Source organism: Cimex lectularius, unplaced genomic scaffold (genome assembly GCF_000648675.2).
Source record: "Cimex lectularius strain Harlan isolate CLEC.00 unplaced genomic scaffold, Clec_2.1 scaffold101, whole genome shotgun sequence".
Classification (NCBI taxonomy): Eukaryota; Metazoa; Arthropoda; class Insecta; order Hemiptera; family Cimicidae; genus Cimex; species Cimex lectularius.
In genome coordinates this window covers 133,728-153,209 of record NW_019392806.1, presented here as the reverse complement: position 1 = coordinate 153,209, position 19,482 = coordinate 133,728, and the positions used below count along the sequence as shown (strand labels likewise).

General features: G+C 34.7%; 1 protein-coding gene across 1 annotated transcript in view; it reads left to right on the top strand.

Annotated features, from left to right (window-relative positions):
* Window positions 1-448: 448 nt before the first annotated feature.
* The window catches only part of LOC106667730, a 136,140-nt gene continuing 117,106 nt past the window's right edge, over window positions 449-19,482 (top strand). Inside the window, exons 1-2 of the mRNA XM_014395858.1 lie at window positions 449-838; window positions 1,170-1,242. Of these exons, the coding sequence (XP_014251344.1) occupies window positions 776-838; window positions 1,170-1,242 (136 nt within the window). The 5' untranslated portion in view covers window positions 449-775. The remainder of the gene's footprint in view (window positions 839-1,169; window positions 1,243-19,482) is intronic.

Here is a 19,482-nt window from a genome sequence, read left to right as displayed (position 1 = left end):
AATTGCTCGGATTGTCATTGCTAAAACTTGCAATATCCACTTGCAGATTTTAAGGAACTGTTTTTTTTGGCTAAATGCGAATAAATTGATGCTGTGAGATTGGAAAATAATGAAATACTACATTTGACAGATAGGAATGGGAAAGTTCCATTCATAAGAATGTGTTTCAAGGGCCCAGGGTCGAAGAGCGAGGAGGAGACAGGCTCGGGAGCCAATGAGGAGCCCTGGTCGGCAACGGGCCGACAACGCTGCACTCGAATCCTCGGAGCCGAGCGTTATCAATGAGCCCGGCGGCGGCCTAACCTCGAAGGGTGCCGCGTTGGAAATAGGCTCATAATCCTCGTGGGTCGTGTAAAAGCGAGACGGAGCGGGCCGTAGGCCAGGGGACACGGTCGCGACGAAGAGTACGATTTTGGAAAATCTCCGATGAATGAAGTGCGGGAGGAGAAAGTGGAAGGCCGCCCCCACCACCTCGGCCCAAATGGACTCCACTCCATTTCAGCTGACTCGACTACTACTCGTACTCGCTCGTAGTAGAAGGAGCCGGAGTGGGGGCTGAGGCCGACCGCTACACCAGTTTGTTGTCGGCCGGCGGACGGGCTAGTCACAACAGGATGTCGCGCTTTATCTCACTCCGCACTTTGAAATAGTCGTTTATGAACGTCGTTTAACGATTGCCTGACCGTCTGAGGGGCGAAGTCGTGTCTATTCCTCGGGCGAGATCCAGCGGAAAGCCGAGTTTTTCCTTTTCGAGCGCTACGACTCGGAGGGAAATATGCTCAAGTTCCTAACCCACAAACTCAAAACCCACTCTTTGAATGAAGACGATCCCCAGAAGGTGAGTGACGATCCCCGTGGTTCTTTTCTCACGTATACCGGCCGATATTCCGTTGAATGCACGTTCCTTGAAGGTCACTACTGACCCGGCCGAGCCAAGATGGCGACACCTCTCGATTCGCACCGACGGCCCCGTTTAAAGGGGAAAAGCACGGTTCATCGAGGGATTTTTAACCCCTTCGGCTCGTCCGAGGTCTGAGGAGGGTTCGCCGGTCGGAAGGACCCCGGCCACCCTCGGTCCACCGCCCTCGACCCACGTAGAAACGGCCGCCACAAAAATGGCTGCTTCACCATTCCACTCCTCAGTTTTCTCATTTTACTTTCGCTTTCAGGTGGAAGACGACGATCACGACTCCGGCACTGAATCCGACGACGAGCACGGAACCAGCGACGAACCGGAAATAAGTGAGTTTTTATGTAGTGTATTGTTAAAAAGCCGAGGCCGCCCCCTCAGAACCCTTGTCACTACCGAATTCCAAAAAAAAAAAAAAAAAAAAAAACCACCTTTTCCTGACAAACAATTTTAAAATTTGACAATTTTTGGCCGAGGTTGTCGCCTGGTTCGTCGCCCAATTCGACTGTCGAAAATCCCATGTTGAACGTATACCAGAATAGGCAAAATTTGAACAAAATGCAAATGAAACCTGACATCTCATCTATGTTGACATTTAAATTCGTCCCAAGGTAGGCGATAATGGTATATTCAACTAAAAAGTCACATGCGCTTACCTAAGCCAGTCACCCCATAAAAAAATCTCAACTAAGTACTTTTTTCAAGCTGCAAAAACACACAATTAAAAACCCTCCCCAACACTCTTAAAGCCACCGAACAGTATACTCAAATTCGATTTTCCTAATGAGTATGGTGATGACGATTACAAACACAACATGTCACTTTTTACTTTTATCAAAAACTGAAACGGTATAGTAATCATAACAAGATTTCATTTTTTTTCAACAATTTACAACAACAGTTGTAACTTAAACTAGTGGTTTAGTAAGTATTTCGGAATTTAGGTTAAACAGTGAAACAAGAATTATAACTAAAAAATGCCTGTAATAAAATATAGTAGCCTCAGATTGTGTTCATCTCGTCGTCCGAATCATTATTCGATAATTAAAATAAAACAACAATCTACGAAAGGTTTAGTCAAATATGTAGCATCCATAGTGTTTTTTAATTAATTAATTAATTACCTTAAAATTTACAGTAACAGTTACTTAGATATGTGCTGTTAGATTTTTCGGAGTTTGAGTTAGATAGGAGAAGCCATATAATGGCTGTAATAGAACATAGTAGCCTCAAATGAATCATGTTCAACTCGTCGTTCGAATCATTATTCAATAATTAAAATAAAACGAAAAACCTAATAAGGGTGCAATCAACTACGTATCATCCTTATTGTTTTTTTATTAATTAATTTTCTTGAAATTTACAGTAATAGTAACTTAAATGAGTGGTATATCTATCGGAGTTGGGGTTAAACAGAGAAAAACGAATTATGAAAAAAATATACCTGCAATAGAACATAGTAGCCTCAAATGAATCATGTTCATCTCGTCGTTCGAATGACTATTCAAAAATTAAAATAAAACGACTACTAAAGGAGTAATCAACTATGTAGCATCCTTATTGTATTTTAATTAATTAATTTTCTTAAAACTTACATTAACAATTACTTAGATATATGTTATGTTGAATATTTCGGAGTTTATGTTAAACAGGAGAAGCCATATAATGACTAATAGAACATAGTAGCCTCAAATGAATCATGTTCAACTCGTCGTTCGAATCATTATTCAATATTTAAAATAAAAGGAAATAATCTACTAAAGGTGCAGTCAACTACATAGATTCTTTATCGGTTTTTTTATTAATTAATTTTCTTAAAATTTATATCAACAGTTACTTAAATATGTGGTATATGAAATTTATGTATCGGAATTTGGGTTAAACAGAGAAAAACGAATTATGACCAAAAAATATTCCTGTAATACAATATAGTACCTTCAAATCGTGCTCATCTCATCGGTAGAATTATTATTCAATAATTAATAAAATAATACGAAAAAATCTACCAAATGTGTAGTAATCTTCATAGCATTTTTATTGTTTTTTAATTAATTATCTTAAAACCTACATTAACAATTTCATAGATATGTGGTATGTTAAATATTTCCGGAGGTTATGTTAAATAGAAGAAGCCATATAATGACAGTAAAAGAACATTTACTGAAATGAATTTCTTTGCTAAATAGTTAGCTCAGAAATTTGAGCTCCTTGCTCTTGAAAAACTCTCCTTTTCCTCAAATAGCTTCTTTAAGTATTTTTAAAATGTTATTTACAATATTAACTTAAAATCGTGATGCATTAAATATTTCGGAGTTTAGGTTAAACAGTGCATCTTAAATGGCTAAACTGTATCTACGTACGAATGGGTATTATTGCACAGAAATACCAAATGTATAGCTAATATTTCGGAATTTATGTGAAGGTTGAAAAAACAAAAACAAACCGCAGATAACTAAAAACCATGCGAAATACTCATCTGATAGTCATTGTTCAATTAAATATTTTTCTCGATCGAAATATTAAAATTAGGCAAACGCCTCTATAGAAAAAGGTTGCCTCAAATTATTTCTAAACAATATGCATCGGGAACGTGGGCAAAATTGAAAATACCAATTTTATGTAAATTAGCTGCTATGTCAATTGTTTACCTTAAATTATTCTTTTAACGATGCACTAAACCTCACAGGAATGACTCAATTTTGAATAAATACGGGTTTTTGCGTTGTGTGTTTATCGACTGGGTGTTCAACCTGTTGTCCAAATAGTGAAAGTTGGCCGACCCCACATGATGGCTAGGCCTAGTAGTGTGATAATTTTAGCTTGTATTGAAGTTCAGTTTAATGCTCGAGCACCAAATGATTGCCATGAAACGAATTGAGGAGATTGCGGCACGTCGTTCGCAGCATGGATTCTGTGAAAGTTTCAATTTCGTCTAGAATGACAATTTTAATTGCCCTGTTCGAATTTCGTTTTGCATTCAACACGATACAATATTCAAGAGGGAATTTCAATCGCTCCGATTCTTAAAAAATTATATTAAACCGACAGTAAATGAAAATAAAATTTCATTTTTCAAATTATATATTAATTTTACTTTTAAAAAAAATTTAAACAAAATTATTGGTATTTACTTTATTTATAAAATATAAAACAGACCACGGTTCAACCCTTATCTTGCTCGAGAAATAATATGAACATTAATAAACAAAGCTTAACTCCTTCCAGCCCATTGGAAAAATGGTCTCTTTTAGCCGAAAAAAACTCTCATTCTTTTAAAAAAGGAATGCAAATTGGGTGAAACTCGAGAGCGTCAATTTTTATTCTTGTTAGCCTAAGCTCTGAACTTAATAAAATTTTTTGTTTTATCCTTCTTTTCCACATTTCAATAAATTTTGGGCTTTCTTTTATAGAAGGTGCACATAAAATCGCTACTTTTTAAAAATAAATGTTGGCATTTTAGGCTTAATTTATTACCTTTTTATTTACAACGAAAACTTAAGTTTTGACTTTTAAATAACTTACGTTTTTAATTATCTCTATATATTTGATATTAGCTTTTAATATTATAATTTTGTACTAAAAAAATCTGGAAAAAATTTGGAAGAAAAGAACTAAAAGAAGAAAAACTACTCAGTTCCTTCGTCAAGCTTTCGCAGAATGTATCCTCTTCTTGAGTCTATTTCGAATGAATTACACGTTTATAAACATCTATGCACTTGCCATATGAAAAGTTAATAAAACGTAATGAATTTATAAATTTAGCTTAGTGGATTGGTGAAACTCGAGAGCATTCATTTCTATTACTGTTACTCTAAGCACTGAACTAAATAAAAAATAAAATTTAACTTGATTCCTTCTTCCTTTACATATAATAAATTTTTGGACTTTTGCGGTTAACTTACACTCACTAATTTTTAAGGCTGTTTTGACTTTTTTCGTGTTAATCTTTGCCATTTATCATTTGAAACAAAACTTACGTTTGTTATTCCCCCCGTGGGTTCGAATCCCACTGTCGCCCGTGGAATTTTGAATGAGCCTTTGATAGTTTTGCCTTTTATAAAAGTTCACGTTTTAAAACTAAGTGGCATTAATGAGTTTAGGGTAACGTGGCCAGTCGATCGAGTTTTGTAAAAGTTTCAAGGTCACAATCGGTTCATACGAATCTGATAGCTACAAATCTAAAGGCAATTTTTAAAAAATAGCTTTGGTTTATTTAACCATCTAGCAGTTACATTGGAGAAGAATTCGGCAAAGAAATATTCGCGTCAAGCGTTTTGCATTGTAGACCAATCGAAAACAGCATTCCTTTTGTCGGTTCAAGCTTCTCTGGAGTTGTTTTTCATTCGCGGATTCTTGTTTGCTGCTAGAAGAACCTGAAATACTGAAATATATAAATATGTAAAAAATTAGTTGCAGGTCCATAAAGTGGCCAAAAGCAATTCAGAAAGATATTACTTTTTTGTGTGTTTCCCACACGACAGAAGTAAAAATGCATCCTGCGCAAGATAACAAAAAGCTAAAAAGGTTCTTTTGATCAAAAGCTCTTTTCATTGGGTAAATACATTTTCTTCCTTAATGCAGACATAACAAATTATGCCCGAAATTCTACGTTGTAATCGGTTGATAATTTAAAGTAGACAAAAAAGAGCATAATTTTGCAAATGGTCCTTACAGACACGAATCACTCCGTATAAATTTCACCCTAATCAAGGGGATAAAACGTTTCTACCGCCTAGATAAGAACAAACCTACCCTCTTCCCCAGTTAAACATAATCTTTTATTGTCATTTGCTGATGGCTGTTTTTTTTCTAATCGAGAACAACAGAATTGTGTTGACTCGGATTTTTCATAGGAAACTTATGTTTTTAGAATTTGTTGTTCCATAAAGATCCTGAATATTTTCTTCTTTTGAAATCTTCTATACAAAATAAATAATTGTATAAAGAAAAGAGAAGTCGACTATAACGTGACATAAATTACAACGCTGACAATCCTTTGTTTAGAATTTCCATGAAGTCAGAATCGATCGGAGATAACACACTTCCTGTTTGACAGCGTCAGACGCAGTTCAATAATGAAAATTATAGACCATTTCATTTATAGGAAAGTTGGAAACAATTACACCCTCAGTATAGATTGTTGTGTCTTTTACCGGTAGATCTGGAGCGTTGATAAGGTTTTATCGTTGGCGATTTTTAACAAACTGGTTAGAATCACGTTGGTAACTGTTTTGAACTTCATTTTCAGTCTGATGATGGCACAATGTCAAATCATCCTTTGGAAAACAGTGTATCCATTGAACAGTAGTTGTCACAAGAAAACTTTCAGATAGGAGCCACAAATTAGTCACGACCTACATTAAACAAGCAGTTCTCTTTCAGAATCTAACGATATCGATTAAAAGTTTGATACTAGTTAAATAAAATATATAAAACTAATGAAGTTTATTTTATCTTCATCATGTTTAATTTATATTGAAATTTAAGTGTACCAAACATGTATATGTTTTTATATATGGCCCATAAGAATAACATGGTTACAATTTTTAAAATAAATATTTTATTTTTACCAGACCAAGTATGCAATTTTGTTTTAAATGGTGCCATTTATATTTTACAAGATAGCTGAGTAATATTAATTAATTAATTAAAAAAAAAACTGCTACTTCCCTTGGTGGGGAAAAATTGATCAGGATTAGACCAACAAAAACGTTGCAAAATCAAATCGGTTTTTTATTGGGTTGTCCGGAAAATAATGCAGGATTTTGGTATTAAACAAAAAAAAAGAAACTAGTTACTTTAAAGCAATGTTCTTTAATCAAAATNCAAACAATATCATTTGGAAGAGGATTAATAAGTGTTGACATTCATACAAATGAGTAATCCTGTAAACGTAAACAGAATATTTTATATAGATTTTTTTAAATGAAAACTTAAAATCCTGCATTATTTTCCGGACAACCCGATACATTTGACATTGTATTTCTCGACGTTTGGCCTTACTTATTTCGGACATTGAAAAAATTGAGACAAAAATGCAGCTGGAATTAAAAATTGATTATTTTATTTATCACACACTTAAAAGTAAGCATAGAGTAATATACAGCCCAGAAAACCATTGTCGGGAAACATTTTTAAATATAAAAAAATATTTCTTCTTCTTCCCTGGTCGACTCTTCAAGTAATCAACTAATAATCAACAAAAATGAGTTCACAATAATTTAACCCCTATTTAAACGAACCAAACAAAAATTACGCACGTCTTCGATGATTTATGACGTTTAAATTACTATTATTATAATTTTTTTCGTTGTTTATCTTATTATGTAAAACTGGTACAATACAATAACATGTGGGATTAAAACATTTGAGAAAAAGACAAGAAATATGCTTGAACACTAAAAACACTGAAAAAGATTAACATAAATTATCATTAAAAATCGTACATATCAATCTTCTATACATTTTATTTAATTAATTAAACTTTCCTGAAAATTATAAAATATATTTTTCTCCTCTTTCTGGACTTTTGAGGGCAAATAAAAATATACTTAGAGTAACGATGTTTTCTTATATTTCGACCTCAACAGTTAATCTTATGATTTTTCCTTCTTGAAGAAGGGATAATAAGTCATCTCAAAAAACCACAACCAGTTTTTATGCACAACGTTTCGGATTTATTTTAATCCTTCCTCAGGTGAGTTAACGCAATGGTTAAAAAAGTGGTCGTCAGTCATTAATATTTTATAACAATTTATTTTAAAAGAGTCAGTGTAGTACTTATTCAGACTAGAAACAAACGTTTTAATATTTTGAACCTGACTTATTGCGTTAACTCACCTGAGGTAGGATTAAAATAAATCCGAAATGTGTGGATAAAAACTGGTTGTGGTTTTTTGAGATGACCTATTATCCCACCTTCAAGAAGGAAGAATCGTAAGATTAAAAATATACTCATAGCAAAAAAAGCCGTCTTCGTAGTTGTTTATTTCAAACTGTATGTTTATCGTTATATTCATTCAAACGTACTTATTTTAACATGAGCCTAATGAAAAGTGTTCAAAAATTCAAGAGTTTTAATGTAAATGGTTGAATATGAGGGTTCGAAAGAAAATTCACCAAAACACTGGAAAAGGATTTAGTGATAGAATAAATTGTTGGTTAAAATTTAATATATCTTTCAATGATTTTCCGGTGTTTTGGTGAATTTGGTTTCAAACAACATAATTAAATATTTTTTATTAAAACTCATGAATTTCTGATCACTTTTTATTAGGCTTACGTTAAAATGAGTATGTTTTAATTAATATAACGGTAAAAATAAATACAGTTTGAAATAAACAACAAAATACGTCTGATTTTTGTCTTTGAGTATATCAATTCGAGCAAAGCCTTTGTTAGGAAGAAAATAAATCAGGAATATAAAGAAAACCTCTATCATGTTGAATGTCCGATAATGGTAGATTCTAGCTGGTTGTCTCTTTTTTTTCCATTTTTCTTTTGAGCCATCATTACATAGCAACTTAACATTAAAACTGCAGTACGTATATTATTTATTTATACCATATTACAGCAGTATATATAATAAAATAAAGTAATTTCTATCATGCTTATTTAATGTCCAACTACACCCATTGGGTGTCACGACAAAGGGTCAAACCACTTTACAATACATTTTTCTTACCATTATCAATTAAAAAACCATGTGCTGTGCTGGGATTCGAACCCAGAACTCCTAGCGTGGCCAATACGAGTCGGCCCTTACCACTCACCCAGCCCCGTCCACTTTATAACAATATTTGAATAAAAAGAACATATTTTATTTTGCATAGATAACATCCATTACGATGTAATTTTTCAGCATTTCCAAAACCATATTGGTATTGTATATTTCATCCCTTTCAATTATGTTTTGAGGCCAGGTATGTATGAGCCGGAAACGCTTGTGTAAAATAAATATTGGGAAATAAAAATTGGAGAAAAAGCCAGCCTATGATGTTTTATTATGTGTACTGCCAGGAAGTCAAACCTTGTTTACATAAATCACCATGCTTGTTGTTTTTTAAAATATTTCTCTTTGAATATTTATTGAATATGTTAAGGATGGCATAATTGGCGAGAAAAGTAAAGAAAAAAGACAAAAACCTTTTCTGTGGTTTTTTATTTAATTTGACGACCCCTGTTAGAAAATCGCCTAACTGAAAGTCAAACTTCAAACACAAATTAAAAGTGCAAAGTTAAAATTAATAATCAAGAGGTGAAATTGAAATGTTGGCATAATTGAAATTGGAAATATTCGCTAGGACCGTTCATCAAAGGCGATTGAATCGACTGAAATAGGGCCTGTTTGCAATGTCACATTATATAATTTTCACGGTTCACAATTGCCCAATTTTCAGAATTATAGATTGGCCGTATTATATCTACAAATTTCAATTCTGAGAGGAAAAAACTCTAGCAGTTAATTAATATGTCGGAATTCCATTTTTAATATATAAACAGTGAGGGAATTGTTAATGGGTCCAAATACCTGCTTGTTGTAATATGGTGTTTTGTTGAGAAATAAGAGGGTTTCTTGAAATTATTAACATGGGAATATTTCATGAACTCAGGCACTGAATATTTTTGAATATTTTATAATTTTTCGATGTCAGCAAACTCGGGCTCCATTTAAGTTTCAGGTCGGTTTTATGACGACCCCTCTTCATTGCGAGATTACAGTGAATAATCCGTGTTAGCTGTGCGCATAAATCTCAAACGGGATTGAACTTGCAGTGCCCATAGGTTCATTCTGGAAAACACACAAAAAAAATTTAATTATATTTACAGTGGTTATGTTTTAATCCAAAACCTCAAGTAACTAACTTCATTGTCTTCACGTGTCAAATAATATGTGATTAATTTTTCCTAGATCTTTAACTTTTTAAACAAACAAAAACAATTTTGATCGTACATTTTTTCTCCATTACTTTATCCGTGCTTAATTTTATCCTCTACCGTTATCGGAGATTTAATTAAGTTTCCTCAACACACTGAAGCGTTGTACCTCCATTGGGTAAATCTTCATATAATATTCTTACCATATTTATTTCTTTTTATTTGTAGTTATTTCAGCCTGTATGATTCACATTACACCATGATTGGAAAGAAATTCAAAACAAATTTATATTCTAAATTATCCATCTTATGGTTGGCACCTTTCCGTAAAGTAAAAGTAAAAATTGTAAGTTAGTTAATTGATTAAAATTGGAATGATTTCAAGAGTAACTTTTAATAATTTTACTACGAAATCTTGAAGCCAAATAAGTAAGTACATAATAACAGTAAGCTTGGATTTTATCTTTAATTTGATAAGACCGAAATAGAAGAGAATAATGTACTGTTGTTTAGGTACAATTCATTCTAAAAAAGTTAATAGAAAGTTGATTTTTAGTAAAGCGAGATGACAGATTTAGAAAAGAACGGGACGTACAATACCTTAAATCTGTGAAAGTGTAGATTTAGACAATTCCGCTGATCCTTAATTAATGGTAACAATAACCCTTGTTGATTATGATGGAATGAGACTCTTGGGGAGAATGCCTACATTAATTCACCGCGTTCTTCCCTGGGATGTTTTCAGTTTTAGTGAAATTAAACAAAGGCGAGTACAATGGACGAAATAGTCCGTTTTAGTTTCCTTTTCGATTCAACAGGTAAATATGTTTAAACAATTCCAGCGTGTCCTGATCGCCTGTGAGGGCAGTTTTTGAAATTAATTTTGTATTGCTTAAATAATACATAATATGTGCTCTTTTCGGCTGGAACGTAACATGGCTGAATTTACTTACTGTATTGTAGATATATCCATTTTTTTTCTTAAAGTTGTTCATATAATCAGTGGTCAGGTATGTTACAAACTTTGAACAAAAACAACCTCTGGCATATATCAAATTTATTTCGGGAATTACATGTCCCCTCTTCAGGGTTCAATTTCGCCAGCCTGAAAAGATTTCTTCCCCATCTAAATTAATATATACATTTTCTTGCCAAATTAGCTTTTTAAGTTATTTTCCGTTGTGACTATTTCAACCTCATCGATTATGGACATCCTTCCAGGCTGGCGAAAGTTATAGCTCAAGTCCCGAAATATATTCGATAAATGCAAGAGAGCTGGTTGTAATCGTTCCAAATTTTTAACAAACCTGGCCAATGATTAATCATTGTTTCAATTATGGCGTTTTTGTACACTTTCTTTATTATTATTTTTTTAACATTGTTAAATGTATAGATTTATAAGGATAAAGCCAAGAAAAATAATATAAAACGATGAGTGATAGATCAAACTTTCTTGATTTATTTCTTGTTCCACATCAAATAAAACGAACTATCGGAAATAATCTATCTGTTATTAATCTGTCTGTCGGTCTGTCTGTCTCTCTCTTTTTCTCTCTCTCTCTCTCTCTCTCTCCCTCTCCCCCACTCTCTCTCTCTCTCTTTCTTTCTTTCTCTCTCTTTCATGCAGGCAACACACACGCACGCGCGCGCGCACACACACACACACACACACACACACACACACACACACACACACACACACACACACACACAAAAGCAGGCAAACTCGTACACTGGTATGAAAAATATAAATCCACATCCTTATTTCAACAATATGATATTACAACATTACGAAAAAAAAATCTATGTTTTCAAACCTTTATGAACCTAAGACACACACACACACACACACGCACGTACGCACACACACACACACACACACACACACACACACACACACACGCACACACACTGAAAATGTTAGTCTTTTATTTCTATAATAAAATTGTTTTAATTTGGGATTACAGTATAAACGGTTTCGGTATGAGATGCTATATGTTATTAATTTATCCATTTCAATCTATACCGATCATATAACCCTTTACAAAAAATAGAGTGATTATCGTGAGCATTGACTTTAATGTATATTATTTATTAAATCCATTAAATTTATTGGTCTGATGGACCGAATTACTTCTTTCTATTAATTAATCTTTGTATGCAAGGTTTTGGTTGAAATGAAAAAGCTAGCGTCACGAGCTGGATCCCACGACCATCGGCTTGAAAAATGGCAAAAAGGAGGGAAAATAAGAAAGGTTGTAGGTTGTGATGGGAAGTTGGTATCCGAGTGGATTGACGATAGCTCAAATGGTAGAGTAGCGGCATATTTAGCCGAAGGTCGTGGGTTCAAATCCCGCTCGTTACGCTAGCTTTTTCATTTCAACGAAAACTACACCAAAAGATTATTTAATTGAAATTAAACTTTACATTAAACTTTACAGTAAAGTTTCTTGTTTGTGTTTATTATCAAGAGTAAAATGTTTTGTGGAATAAAATAGTCATCTATGTATGTTCAAAATTTTCTAATACACTAAAATCTAAATGTTGCATTTACAAAAACGCGTATTTCGTGTTAAAGCAGCCTCGATGGCAATTATTCTTATATATTTATTTCCATGTGCAAAATGGGTTGTGAGAGAGCAGTCTATGATAAAAATTACAATGCATACATTCCCTCTCGTGATATTATCTATTAGTTATTATCAGACGCATAATTTAAGGAATTGAATGGAAAATCCCACTTGCACTTAGAGAAATGAGTATTTCGCATTTATGCAGCCTCGGTTGAAAATAAGTTTTTTTTGCGTATTGTCACAAATTTAAAATTTCCTAATTTGAGTTTCAATAGCTACTTCTTTCTTCCGTAATATCTAATAATTATTACTACAATTTAAGAAAATAAAACAAAGATCCCACGGTTGCACTAATAGAAATGGGTATTTCGTGTTAATGTAGGATCGGTTTGAAATAATGTCGGTCTTTTCTGATTCCATCTCACTTTTCGTCCGTGAATGCTGAACATGGTAGAATCCAGATACAATCAGGACGGTAAAAGGGGTTGGATGGGAATTATTCGAAATAGGAAAGCGCGGTGGCTGGCGCGAGCAACAGCCCCTACACGTAACTCCATTGACCACGGTCGCAATGGAATTCCTAAACCGAGTTGTAATAATGCTAGCGGTACAATTATTTCTGCTCATTTAGAGGCTGGCCCATGGGTGGAATACGCAATTGCGGCTAATGACAAAATTGTGGGCATTGTTATTAAGGAGCTGTGGGGGACTGGACATAGCATTCCCCGTTCAAATGCAAAATTAGAAGAAGCCTAGGTCTATTTAAATCATACTTTTTGCATTTGCAACTTGCAAAAAACGAACAGCACGAAATCACTATTGCTAAGTTTTTATTGTAGTTATAATCAAGGCGAGGTATCCAATTTTTTTTATACGTTATGTCTTTGCTCTACAACGGGCTCTTGGTACAAAAACCATCCGCCTTGGGCCCCTGGGAAGGTGCACATTCTACTAGGCATTCCCATCTTTCTCCCACCACTATTACTGATATACACCCACGAGTCGTGCACGGCTGGTTTTTCGTATTTAGTTTGGTAAAGGTTATGATTTTCATCGCTTATACTTTAATGAAAGTTGATATAAACGAATCCATTTCGCTACATCTGTACAGTTTTATTTCTTACGTAGTTTTAACAGACAAGCGTTGTCACGTCGCTTTGTCTTGTTTGAGTAAGGATTTTTTGTTGTTTTTAATATAAAAAGAGATGATTCATTACTCTTATCTTTCTAAATATAGTCTCTGTGATGTGCGACTGATTTGGAAAATGCCCCAACAAAAATTATTTTTCGTATTTACAAATTGCTCAAAAACCCTAATTGAACATTAGGTATCAAAAGGTATAAAGGTGAGGAGATTTTTGTAAAAAAAGTTTGCTAAGAATTATATCTAGTGTGGTCGTTTCCGATCATCGTTGATTTGTTCACCCTCGGTTGTTTTAGTCTATCAAATGCGTGTCGGCTTCTCGCCATCTTCAGTGCTGGGTCTGCGTCTTGAATTTTATATTATGTATAATGAAGGACTATCTTGCAGGGTGGTTTAAGGATCCAATACAAACCTCAACGTGTGTAGTATTTAGTAACCGTTAATTAATGATTATTTGGAGATCGTGAGATGCGATCTTGTGTTTTTCTAAACCTACATCACACAAGACCACATCTCCAAATAAACAAACCTCAGTACTGAGGATGGCGAGAAACTGAAACTCGTCTGACGTACCAAATGAAAACAGCCCATAACGATCAGAAATGCCCAAACGACATGTACACCAAGAGGAAATCGCATTAATTTTATCGACTGCTTAAAAAAAGTAATGAAAATATCTTATATAAAGAGGTTTGACCTTATGACAATATAATTATTTAGAAATTATGGGGGTAGGGTGAATGCGTAGATTCCCTTTTTGTAAATAATGGTTCTACTCACAGATTTATTGTTTACAACGATCTGGATTTCAAGCTTTAAACGGTCTTCATCCGGCTGAAAGAGTTACAGACACGTCTGTCGACATGAATTGTAAGAGTGGACCCGCCGATCTCCCGCCAACGCGACTTTTTATGAAATGAAAGGGTACCAATGGGGTCACCATTATCCCGACTTTGTGCCGAAATATTCCTGGAAAACTTTGAAATTTTTTTTTAAAAATCAAATAACAAATTAATTTATTAAAGCTGTCCTTTTTTTGGAAACGCTATGTAGACGATATTTTATGTTTATGGACGGGAACACTGAGGATCTAAAATAATTCCTTCAATTAATTAATATACCCTTTACGCCCTAGTATAAATTTTACATTGGAAATGAATAAAGATTGTTGGTTAAAGTTAGACATAAAACTATCTATAATAAATAACCTTATTGAAATATACGTAAATAGAAAAACCCCCATCTACAGACACCACACTAATACCAGCAGATTCTTCTCACCCATGGACCAAAAAAGTCCATATGTTGAAACGCCTATTAACATCTGCTAATTATAAAAATAATTACAAACAACTAAAACGTTAGCTAAAAACAATGGAAATCAAGAAATATTTATCGATAGGTTTATAGTAAAAATAATTAAAAAATTTACTTTAAAAGAAGCAACAATCGGACTCAGCCATCCCACCAAAAATGCATCATTAGGTTTTCGTTGCTTGCTATACATTGGGGAACTATCAGAAAAAATAGGTAAAATTCTTAAATTACAAGGTTTTAGAGTGTTCAGTTAGAAACATCATCTCAAAGCCTAAAGACAAGGTAAAAAGCGTGGTTTACAAACTTAATTCTAATGATTGTGGTATTAAATATATAGGACAAAGCTGCAGAGAAATTAAAACGATAGTTAAAGAACCCTTGCCTAAATCTAACAAATTTTCTGAATTTAAGGACCATCTGAATACTACACAACTTAATTTAAATTTACATACAACAGTGTTACACCGCTTCAACAAAGGGAAGGAACTAGATTGGTTTGAGAAATTTGGAAAAAAATGCAAAATTGCACATGGAGATAAATGCATAAATAATATAATAGATTTTGATTTATCTCCTATTTTAAACAAGTATCTAAATAATATATGACATACAAATCAATCACTATTTTAAAATTATTTTTTCACAGTTTATACTAAGATAATCTTTAGTTGTGTTGTAATTCACTTTTTTACACGTTCAAAATTGAGCGGCAATAAAAACCAGCTTTTCATTGGAATTTCACGTTGGCGGTGAATCGACGGAACCACCATTTACAAAATGTAAAAAAGTATTTTTATTCAGTTATCGCGCTTGCTTAAAAATTTACAACTATCAAAAGTTCAAACTTAAGTATATTATTCATTTGAATTGTTTTAAATCTTTCTTTTGTCTGGATCAGAACCCTTTGTAAGCAAAACATTTATTTGATATCAAATCAACAACTATACGGATAGTTTCAGTTTAAAACTTGTTATTTCGTGTTATGTCGAGTTTAATTCAACGTGAAAATTCTACAAAAGAAAATAAATTACATGGAAAAGTACAAAAGAGATAACTGCAGTAGATTTATTAGAGATTGGAATTATCGTGTCTCTCATGTATTCCTATATCGCCTGGAGCCTCGTGCAGAATAACGCTACAACAAGAAAGAAAGCTCTCTGGCAACCTTGAACATGTACATACGGCTGTACAGGAGAGATCTGTTCCAATACTGGGCGAATTTAATACATAGAACGGCCATTTGTGCTTAATCTTTTAGCTTTTATCCATTATAGCTTAATAGTTCAACAGGCTTGTTGGTGGGAATGGAATTTTTTAAAGTATTTTGCTTGAGTTCGAGTTGAAGAAACAAAGTGCTTTTAAAGTGATTTTGTTTTACTACTGTCTTGACAGCGTTAACAATTAATATACAGAATACTACGTAATAACAGTTTCTAATTCTGTTAATTTAATATTGTTTCTTTGTTTGCTTCTCTCTGTCCAACTCGAATATTTTCGGATTTAAAATTGGACTACAACTCACAAACAAATAATAGATTTAGAACCATTCTTTTTGTTTTTTTGGATGACCTCCAAACATATCTGGCCCGAGGCTGTTTATAGTGAGGACTTACAAATAGTTCTTAAAAAATTGCAGTCGAAACTTAATGCAGCTCGGCTCGATGGCGGTGTTCCATGATTGATTTCCGCTGAATCAATGGCGTTCCGGACTTCAAACGGCCTGTATTCTTGCCCCCATTAATATATCAGCGTCGGAAAAAACAATAGGGGCCAACTTGTCTGGTTTGATTGACGCCCCGGCGTTCCATTATGGCTACCTAATTCCATTTGTGACGGATGTACGCTTAAAAGGAGGGGTGTTTATTAACAAAAATAATTAATTCAATTAGATATGGGGCATAGAAAAGTTTAGTTGCCATTGTAAACTCTTATCAACCTATTAGGACTACATCCTATAAATTAGATAAAAAGTTAGCTAAAACCTCTGTACACCTGTTAGGGATGGTTAGGGTTATAACCTGTTATAAGGGGGTTGTAACTAAAATCATAATGAATTTCACTCCAAAGATGTCGCAACGTTGCACTCAGTTCTTGCGGATCAACTGGCTGCGGATGGTGATCGAAAAGCCTTGTCTGTAATGCATCCCACATGTGCTCAATGCGATTGAGGTCTGGAGACAATGGGGGAAGAAGCAGATGGGAAATTCCCGGGTTTTTTAATAATTGATTCGGCACATATTAGGTCTGGCATTTTCATCAGAAATCGTAAATCCCTGCCAGTGAGATTCCTGGTTTGAGGGATGTATTCCCCCATAATTGTTTGGACATAACGGACTGAGGTGAGGTTGCCTTCAACAAATGGAGTCCAGTTCGTCCTCCAGTGAAAATCCCAGCCCAGACGATTACATTGCTTCCTCCAAACTGCACTGAAGAGAGCACAAACTGGGGCATTGGAAGAATCCCCGTTCTCGGTAGACTTCAAGCCTAGCTGCATGGGTAAGGACTCGCAGTGGCTTAGTGGCGAGACCCCTAGCGGGTACCTAAAGAAGTGGTTGTGTTCCATCCGTGGCCGTTGACCAGGGACCTTGCGTATTACCTCCGAGTAACCTCCCGATCTCGCGGGAGTCGGAGCGATCGGACTGCCGAAGCGTACAGTCTGCGAGGAGGCTAAGACTACGCTGACGGAGTCCCTCGAATGCGTGAGGAATGGTGGATGTTTTTTGGTGGTGCCCGTCTGGGCTGCCTTTACCCAAGGCATGGTCTCCTCTATGGGGTGGTGAGAGATTCCACAAAAATCGAAACCGCGGCCGGAGCGGATCCGGAGTTTTCGACGCTAGCGGAGTCCCTACACCCAGGGATATAGAGTTGTCTTCTAGGGAGTTCATCGGGGACTTCTTGATGCATTTCGACCCATTTTGGGTATCCCTTTACGCGCGGCGCACGGTTGAGTGCACAATGTTAACCCACCTCCTCGGAAGTGGCAAGCGGGAGAAGTCGACATGTCGGCAGAATGCTGCAGGATGATGTGTGGGCTTCTACACGAACTTCACGGGACAAAGCAGTCTTTCGCGTTAAAGAACCCCGATGTGAAAAGACATTGCGACCCCAGAGGGAAACATAATGCACCATATTCTCTTGAGTTGCTAGTGGCGGGCTGTTGCTGCAGGTGGTCTCAAAGGGGCATACGATGTGAGGCCCGCTTCATGATTCATAATCGTTTGTGTTGATGATGAAGGTCTTGCCAAATCATCTTGTGCCCTATGAAAAGGGTTCCTTCTTGCAACAATGGCAATATTTCTGTCCTCCCTTAGCATGGTAATGCACTGAGATCCACTACCAGGCCTCCTATTGGCACTTCCAGTCTCTTGGAATAGGGCTAACCCCGGGAGAACGCACGACCAGAAATGCCAACTGCCTCTGGGATATCCACTTGCCGGTGACTCATTCGCACAATAATATTTGTCTTTTCTGGTTAAACATTGTGGCTTTCCATGGTTACAATACAACTGAATTAAAATGGAGAAAAGGTCTTTATTTAAAAAAAATGAGTAATCTTCATGTTTACACTCTTAATCCGTTATTAGCAATTTGTTTGTTTTTGGTTTGTATTTCCTATTTTGTTTTATCCAACTAACAACCAGAATTATAAAAAAATGAATAATATGTACTTTCTATATTTCTTTCTGATGAATAACTTCGTGGGGAAAGTCAATGTCGTACATGCCATTTGATTTCTTCTTGGTTTACTATTACCACTATCTGGTCACTCAATATATAGAACAATGGCCTTTTTATGTGAAATGATAGATTAAATTTTATTGGTGGACTATTTCATTGGGTTTATTTTAATTTAATGATGTTTAAAAAATATTTTGATTTTACCTTTTCATTCACAAGTGCTTTTATTAAATAAAACGTTCAATCTAACTAATGATTTTATGTTTCATTTGGTGGAAACGTTTTGTTCTCTACGAATCACAGAATTTCTTTCTTTTATTTACTTGGCAGCTTGTAATCTGTTCATTAAGCACCATAGTACATGTACGCTACTGCACTTATTTTAAAAGAAACTCACACTTTCTCCTGTTTTACATTAGATTTTATTTTTGGGGTAATAATTTGCCTCTTGCTACAGTTTCCCCTCTGCTATGCAAGATGACAGTATCATTTAAACACAAAAAAATAACCTAAACAGTACATCGTATGGATTGGCTTAATTTTGATATTTAGCGGCAGTCATAACCCGTCAGTTTTATTTTACTTGTTTTTTTTAATGATTTTCTGTTTGATTTACAGGAAAACGTTCTATCTGAATCACAGGATTTTATTTCGTTTATTCCTCGGTCTCATCAGTTCATATTAACCAACATGATATACCCTATTTATGCTGAAATTTAGCGACAATCATAATCCATCAGCTTTATTTTTTCCGTGACACTAGAACCGCACTGTTGTACTATTGGGTTGTCCGGAAAATAATGCAGGATTTTGGTATTAAACAAAAAAAAAGAAACTAGTTACTTTAAAGCAATGTTCTTTAATCAAAATAATTTCCCATACTCTCAATACATTTCTCCCAACGTGTTGGTAACTTATTAATTCCGTCTGAGTAGAATTCAGAATTTTTAGAATTGATAAAGTCAATAAATGCATTTTCCAGT